Source organism: Lipotes vexillifer, unplaced genomic scaffold, assembly GCF_000442215.2.
Source record: "Lipotes vexillifer unplaced genomic scaffold, Lipotes_vexillifer_v1.1 scaffold518, whole genome shotgun sequence".
Lineage (NCBI taxonomy): Eukaryota > Metazoa > Chordata > Mammalia > Artiodactyla > Lipotidae > Lipotes > Lipotes vexillifer.
In genome coordinates, this window is record NW_006780945.1 from 3,833,849 (window position 1) to 3,842,249 (window position 8,401).

Sequence of the window (8,401 nt, forward strand, 5' to 3'; positions counted from 1 at the left end):
TGGGTTATCTCTGTCTTGTTCACTGCTGAATCCTAACCCACAGGAGATGTTCCAAAAATGTTTAGGAGTAAAATGAGGAGTATAAATCTTCCCAAAGTGGAATATGGCAGCATGAAATTACGGTAACTGGATTAAGTTCGGTATAAAGTCCTGAAATTTCAAGAAACGTATCTAGCAGTAGACTACAAGGGAATGTTCATATTGCCTCACATTTTGCCTGGTTGTCTTAAATAAATGCACATATGACACTGCCTGTCTCATGTTGTATTGTCTAAAAATGATTCTCCTTCAGATATCCAGAGTCAGGCCTAGTCTGTGAGTGATGGAGAAAGAGTAGCCCAGTCAGGGCCCAGCAAACTTGTTTTTCAGCTGCAAGAAGCAATGGGAGATCCTAAGAAAACACAGGGGAAAGGTGGTGTAAGAAAGGAAAAAAGAGAAATGAGTAGGAAGAGGGAAGTGAAAGAATGAGCGAGGACAGGTAATTAACATTTCTTGTGGGCTTTATTTCATTTAATCTCTATTATGCCCATGAGACAGTATCATTCGAGAAATGAGAATCATTTGAGTCTCAGAGGGATAAGAAAATTGTGTAAGGTCAAGAGGTAGAATGCTATGGTATAGGTTCCCAATAACCTGTTCTGTGACATTGCCATCAGGTCCGTGGATATGATAAAAGGTTGGTCTTTATTAATCATCTACTGTGTATCAGGCACTGCTGAGAACAGAAAGAAAAGCATCTTGTTTACAGCCTCTGATGTCATGGTTTGCTGCCCAACAGCTGTAGTCAGGGGCAGACCTAGGTTTTGTGGGGCCTAAAGCTTTTTTTTTTTTTTGAGGGGTGAGCTCTTTAAGAAAAGAATATAAATTTTAAAAATACAAGTTTAAGTACAGGGCCTTCAAAGGAGCCTGTGCAAAAGCAACGACCCCTGAAACTTAAGCTTCTTTAGCATCATAGGAAATCCATCTCTGGTATAGCAATAGTTCATCAATTAATTTAATTTAAAAAGTGCCACCGTGGTGCCTCAAAAATGTTCATTTTGGAAATCAGGGGAAGGGGAGGGATGGGACGGAGTTGAGGTGGGAAAGTCAAACACACAGCTCAAACTAATCCATAAGTTCCATTTTAATAATAGTGCAAAAGAGTGATTGTAAATGAGTTTTTAAATTCCCTTTTGTTTATCCCATTTTGCTAAAAATTTCCCTTCTTGTTAAAATAGTTAAGAGAGAGAGAGATTTTATTTTGAGTACAAATAAACAAATAACCCTGGATCTGCATACAAGCTTTTTCTGGTCTGGAAGACTCTGCTGTTTCCAATCAAGATCTTGTTGTCAAGGTGATAAGCTCTGCATTTCTGGATTTAGAATAAAAATTCCTCTAACGTATTTTATAATCTGGTGATCTTGGGCTTTGACCAGATCCGGCGGATGGGGGTGAGCCGATTCAGAAGCATGCTCTGCACTCCAGTGTCTGTTGTGTTTTCCTGTGTATCAGACCCACCTGGGGAGCTTGTGAAAACCTTTCTGCCCTTTCCTTCTTGTTCTAATGTAGGAGGAATCCTGTAGAGACCGGTCAATTCTGATGCAGTCAATTCCCAGGCGGCTCCCTGCTAAAAACTGCTCTAAAAACAACCCTGTTTCATGAGGGAGGGATTATAAACGTTCTTAACAAAAAGGGAAACCGAGGAACAGGAAAGTAAGAGACTTGCCCTAGGTCACCTAGCAAGTTTATGTCTCAGCAGAACATTCTGGCACCAAGAAAGTCTGCCAAAGGTTACATACTGAGGAAAAGAGCACATTTCTAGGAGAAGAGAGAGCAATCTGACAAACAGTAGAGGTTTGGGGAAAGGGGTGGTCATGATGGGATGGAATGTGTTGATTTTAATTGACAACAGGCTTAGGGCACATAAGGGTGTAGGAGAACTAATGAACAGCACGGAGACTTTTAAAAAGGACGCTGTGAGTTTTGGCAAGGGGGAAAAATAGAGATTTTGTACCCATGGAGGATAGACTCTGGGCCTGAGTGAACGGATGCTACGGCACAAACAAGGAACAGAGTCTGCCGTCTGCGGGGGTGGCACAGGCAGGGATTTGCACAGCACCCCGCAGGTCACAGGCCCTCAATCAGTGTTTGTTGAAGGAATTTGCAAAGGGGGAGAGTATAATGTTGCCTCAATTTGATAACTACCATTTTCCTGGTTGCCATGATCCTCGCGTGGGACACAAGCCAGGAATCCAATAAGCAAAAACAGACAATGTGAGGTAATAACCAAGTTTGGACGCTGGTTAAGACTGTCAGAGACATGGGCCCAGTAGTGAAACCAGCCTGAGATGAGAATGCAGACTCACCCCCTTAAAATCACTTCCCCAATCAGCTGGGGTGTGTGTGTGTCGGGGGGAGGTGGGGTGTCTCAGTGTTGGGGGTGGGAGGGAAGGAGTGATTTCATCTGTTTAATGAAAAATGACCTGAACGATTCTCTGATCCTGGAAACTCCCATGTAACTGAGGCCAAGGAAAATAGGATTAGGTCTTATTACTTCTACAATGGCTTTGCATCTTCTCAGAATTAGTTAAACTGGAGGGAACAGAAAAAGAAGAGAATCTCATGTCGCTGTACCTGCAGATAGAGACTTAATGGGACAGATTTCCCCCTGGTCTCTTTCGGACAGTTTTACTTTGGCTTCCTTTGCCTTTTCAACGGACACCCCGTTTCTTTGCTATGTGTTCATAATCACAGAAGGTTTGCTCTAACCCCCTTTGGCATTCTGTCTTCTGACAAGCTGCTGATTTCAGGGCTAATATTCCCCCTCTGACTTCTTCAAGGGAGCAGCTTTTGCCCTGAAGCATGAGGGTGTTAAAACCACAACAAACATCTTTGCCAGAATGGCAGCTACAGACATGTAATTCTCTATGTGACCTAATGGGGTGGCACTTTTCAAGATTTTTCTGCTTTGATTTTTGGGGACAGTCTTTTCTTCAGAGCAGGTTTTAGGATTGCCAAAAGTGCGCATAAAAAAATAAAAACATCACAATGATTGGGATGTCATGATCTCTTTGGTGCCCCAATTCTTCAAACCATCCTTTTAACAGAACCAGATGAGTAAGTCCACAGGCCATTGTCTTTTTAATGCAATGTATATTTATTGTAAACAATAATATACAAAAAAAAGAAAGGAAGAGAAAAAGGAAAGGTAAGTTTCACAGAGAAAACAAAAGGTTTTGGGGGGGAAACAAGCAAAACAAACAAAACACAAACACAAACCAAACCTTACCTAAAGACAAAATATGATTTAAATGCCAGGTTTCTTAAGTTACAGAAATATTTTTTTTAAAAAAAGATCTGCTTTTATACAGAAATGGAAAGATGCCATATTATAAGAGTGCTTTAAGATTTTACTCTACTGACTTCTAAAACTGTTAATATATCTTTTTTTAAATAAAAAAAGTTTGCTGTCTTTTTTAAAAAGCAATCCTCACTCTCCAGCCACAGAATTAAGAATTAAGGTCTGTCAGTGGGCTGACCCCGCTCCCCGTTCCTCCCCCTCTCCAAGAGAACACTAGGGGAACATCGATGACACACGCTTTTGACACATTGTTTTGAGTCACAACACACACACACACGCGCGCACACACACACGCGCGCGCACACACACACACACACACAGTTTAGGCAGCCCAAAGATCTGTGGCAGAAAACACTGCAAATGACTCAGTGATACACTACATCTGCAAACTCTCATTTGTACAAAAAGAGAAACAAGTTTCCAGTTTGTTTTCAACAAAACAACAAAGAGGAAAAAAAAAAAGGACAGACAAAAAGTCATTTATACAAATCTAGGACAAGGAATCCAAAGAAACTTGCTTTTAATAATAAAAAAAAAGATTAAAGAGATAAATAAAAAAAACTGGTTACAGTTAAGGACATAATTTAACAACAGATGACCATACCCTTTGAGGACGGCTCCAACAACCTATTTTCAAGAAGGTAAATTTAAAAAATAAAAAAAAAAGAGGAAGATTTTTTTTTTGTTTTTAATTAAAACCTCTCCTTACAAAATAAATAATTTTAGCACATGGAATGTCTTGAAGTTAACTGCTGGTTTCCAGAGAGGCACAGGTGACAGTGTAAGTGAGAGGATTCTAGCATCTGTGTTCCACATGGGGCCCGGGCAGGCAACCAGGGGGCAGTGTGCTGGGGCACAGTATTGGCTGCTGAAACATTTTCCCCAAACAGGTTTTGTCTGTCTCCTTTGCTTGCCTTTTGCTTCTTTCTTAAGGTTGCGGTGAGCGAGCAAACACAGGAGGATAAATGCACTAGAAGAGGGCACAAGGATTTTCCAGCAGCATGGTTTTAAGGCTTTAAGGTGTTTTTCTCTTGTTTAAAAAACATATATATGATAAAGCTTACCAAATGCTTACCAAATTGTCTCTAGACTATTGTTTACTTCCGTATTTGCAAAATAAGGCCTTGATTTTTCTAAGGCAACTCCTCCTTGAATCAGAAAGCCTGAGGAATTAAGCAAAGCTAACCCCCCAAACTGATCACGTAACACAAATCTGTGGCTTCTGTAGGTTAATACAACACACACACTTTTTTTTTTGTCTGTTTGTCTGTAAGAGAAAGCAAATCTGTACAAAAATACTCTGGTTGCAAGAAAAGCTAGGGCACGCTGTTCCGACTAAGTAGTTTAGCTGTTGGAAAAATAAGAGCATTTAATTTTTTTATCTAAAAATATGTATAAATCCCCTCAAAATGGTAATGAATCATACACAGTACATACTAAAAATATTTAAAATAGAGAATATTCCTCACAGAGGACTTTTTTCTTTAATTACTGCTAAAAAATAATTACAAAGTCCAAACAGGCAGAGAGACTGAGCCAACTGGTCACACGAAACTCCATCACCCTCCACGCTTGCTTTGAAGGTTTCCAGTCCAGTTTCCTGTCGGTTCTGCTGGTCCGTCTAGCCGAGAGTGGCCTGGCCACTGATTCGCAACAAGGTGGTAATGCGTTTGGATAGTCAATGTTTCTGTCTTGTAATCTGAGTTCGACTTGCCTTCAGCGTACATGTCTTTAAAGATAAGAAAAAAAAAAAAATGTCCAAAGGAAATTCTGGTTGGTTGCGTTATTTCTTGGGTTCTTTTTACGATCGTCACGGCCATCGTCGCTCTCTAAGCGTTCCTCAAGGTCTGGTGAGCTGTGTGTAGACGGGCTGTTCCCAGTGCTGGGGGCTGTGGGTCTGCGGGATGGAAGGGACCCCGGAGGTGTCGGCGATGGGGGTGTACATGGGCCGCTGCGCCGGGTTCATGTAGGTGAAGGTGGAGTAGAGGCCGGAGCCCTGGCCCGCCGCATGGCTGTAGTAGGAGCCGGAGTTCTGGTGGTCAGTGTAGTCGTACTGCGAGCGGGTGATGGGCGGGTAGGACGGACTGTAGTGCGGGAGGCTGAAGGGGCTGTAGGCGATCTGCTGAGGCGAGTGCTGCTGCTGCTCGCTGTAGTGGCTGGGACTCAGCTGCTCCGTCTTGATGTGCGTTCGCTGGGCCTGGCCCGGCTCGCTGCTCAGCGTGGTCAGCGTGTGCGCCTGCGCGGGCGGCTGCGGGGGCGCCTGCGCGGACGGCTGGGGGGGCGCCTGCGCGGGTGGCTGCGGGGGCGCCTGCGGGGCCGGCGGCGGCGCCTGCGGGGGCGGCGGCGGCGCCTGCTGCTTGGACATCCACACGTGGCTAGCGCCCGCCGGGGTGGCAGCTGTGCTGCTGATGCCGTAGCTGCCCGTGTAGGTGACCTGGCCGTGTGTGGCCGGCACCCCCGGGTGGCCATTGGGCGGCAGGTACTGGTCGAACTCGTTCACGTCGAAGGTCTCGATGTTGGAGATGACGTCGCTGCTCAGCTCGCCGATGTCCACGTCGCGGAAGTCGATGGGGGGCTGTCTGCCCCCCTCTGGCAGCGGGCGCCCCTCTCGCTTCAGGTCAGCCTTGCCCGGCTGCACGTCGGTTTTGGGGGTGGTGGGTGGCGTCGGTGGACCCTGCGATTGCCCTGAGGAGGATAAAAGAGGAAGAAACACAGGGCAATCAACCAGGGCTATAAGGAGGCTTTAGTCTCAGGAACCCTCCTGGGACCCCCTCCCCCCCCCCCCCCCTCTGCTAAAGTGTCCCGTATCCGCGGGGGAGGCGCGCTGCGCCCGAGAGAAATCGCTGAATGATTAACTCGCCGGTACACATTCGGCAGTCTCCTTTTATCAGGGGAGGGTCTGAGGCCCGAAGGGTCCGGAAGACCAAATTGCTACTTGTACAAGAGCCCTGTGTGTGCTTTTGGGCTGGGGGAGCAAAGAGAAAAAGGGAGAAGCCCTGTAAAGCTGTAAAGGCATTTTACTCCGTAATAAAAATTACTGTTAGGATGCAGGGATTAGGGTGTGTGTGTGTGTGTGTGTGTGTGTGTGTGTGTGCGCGCGCGTGTGTGTGTTTTTTCAGGGGCTTGGCGCAGGGCTTAGTGTGTGTCCCTCCCCAGGGAGCGCCAGGTCCCTAAGCAGAGCCCACTAGGTGGCTGGGGGCCCGGGGGTGTGCCAGAAGGGGCGCGGTGGCCAGGCCGGGGTGGGGGCCGGGAGGAGACTCACCGGAGTGCTCGCCGGGGGAGTGGACCTCGCTCATGCCGGAGGAGGAGTGCGGCGAGTCGGCCTGCAGCGCCTTGAAGATGGCGTTGGGGGAGATGTGCGTCTGCTCCGTGGCCTCCTCGGCCTCCGCCTGGCCGTTCTTCACCGACTTTCTCCGCCGCGGCTGGTACTTGTAATCCGGGTGGTCCTTCTTGTGCTGCACGCGCAGCCGCTCCGCCTCCTCCACGAAGGGCCGCTTCTCGCTCTCATTCAGCAGTCTGGGGGCGGGGTGGGGGGGGTAGCAGACAAAAAGAGAAAGAGAGAGAAAGAGAGAGGGAGAGGGGCTCCGTGAAACTGGCTGAGCTGTCAGGTCGGCGGGAGGGGGAGGTGACCCCCACCCCTCGGCTTCTTCGAACACAGCCTCCCTTCCTCCCTCCTCCCTGCTTTCCAACCACTACCGCAACTCGAAACTTTTCTTAAAAAAAAAAAAAAGTAAAAGAAAAGAAGAAAACAAAAATCTCCGTTCTTCTGGACCGACCTGAGCGGACCCTCCCCGCCCCGCCCTCTCCCCTTCTCCTATTTTGGAAACCCTGGAGATGAAAATAGCTTTCCGCGGCTCCCGCTCTCCGGGCCTTTGCTACTGGAGTTATACCCGCCCCCCTTCCGTCCGCAACACCCTTTAAAAATTTTCTGAAAAACCACTTAATCTGCAAGGAGCTCCTCTTGCCCACCCCCACCCCCGCCACCGCACTCACACACACTGCACCCACCTATTTCCAGCAGCCTCCCTTCTCCCCCCTCTTTCCTGCCACGGGGCCCTCTAGCCTCGGCTTCTCCCCCCACCCTGCATCCCATCTCCGTGGGCGAAGGGCTTCACGGGGGAGTGCAGTTCGAGGGAGGGGGAGGCGGACTTCAATTCCTTGGGATTGAACTACACTGCGGCGGGAGGTCCGGCCGGCAGCCCTCTCCCACTGAGTCTCCTGCTGGTGTTCTCCCTTCCTCTGGCCATCTCCCCCCCCCCCCCGGCCCCGCCGCCCCTCCCCGCTCCACCTACCCCCTCCCCCTTTCCCCCAAGAGCAATCCAAGAACTTTGTCAAACTCTGAGCCAAGTTACACCTCGTCCCCATTCCTCCCCCTCGCCACCCCCTCGCCTGCTCCGGGACAGGCAACTCCCTCCTGCCGGGAGGCGGGGCGCGGAGAGACCGTCCCGGCCAGCGCCCCCCGCCGCCGCCGCGGAACCCACCCTGCCGCGCCCGCCCTACCTCCAGAGCTTGCCCAGCGTCTTGCTGAGCTCGGCGTTGTGCAGGTGTGGGTACTGGTCGGCGAGCTTCCTGCGCGCCGCCTGCGCCCACACCATGAAGGCGTTCATGGGCCGCTTGACGTGCGGCTTGTTCTTGCTCGAGCCGTTGACGCGCACCGGCATGGGTACCAGCGTCCAGTCGTAGCCCTTGAGCACCTGGCTGACGGCCTCGCGGATGCACACGGGGAACTTGTCCTCTTCGCTCTCCTTCTTCAGGTCCGGCTCGCCCTTGGGGAACGTGTTCTCCTGGGGCCGCGTGTTCTCGGTGTCGGAGCCGGAGCCCGAAGGGCAGGGCGAGCCCGCCGAGTCCTCGGACATGGAGGGGCTGGGGGCGCCGGACAGGCCCTTCTCCTGCTCGTCGGTCATCTTCATGAAGGGGTCCAGGAGATTCATACGCAGGCCCGGGACAGGGGGCGGGTGGCCGGGAAAGGCGAGAAGCCGCGGCGGCTCGGGGGCTCGAGGCGCGGGCTACTCTCCCCTCGGCTGCCCGGACGCGGGGCGAGCGGCTCCCAGGGAGCCTGG

The 8,401-nt window shown here is 49.9% G+C and overlaps 1 protein-coding gene across 2 annotated transcripts; it reads right to left on the reverse strand.

Annotated features, from left to right (window-relative positions):
- Nucleotides 1-4,897: 4,897 nt before the first annotated feature.
- Nucleotides 4,898-8,275, reverse strand: SOX9 (SRY-box transcription factor 9). 2 transcript variants are annotated; one of them, XM_007454397.1, is made up of 4 exons: nt 7,842-8,272; nt 6,604-6,857; nt 5,612-6,026; nt 5,182-5,503 (listed from the first exon to the last, which is right to left on the reverse strand). In XM_007454397.1, exons 1-4 carry the CDS (start codon nt 8,270-8,272, stop codon nt 5,182-5,184), a joined length of 1,422 nt encoding a protein of 473 aa, XP_007454459.1. The 2 variants fall into 2 exon arrangements, with proteins under 2 accessions (XP_007454458.1, XP_007454459.1); XM_007454396.1 differs by having other exon boundaries at nt 4,898-6,026; nt 7,842-8,275.
- Nucleotides 8,276-8,401: the final 126 nt, after the last annotated feature.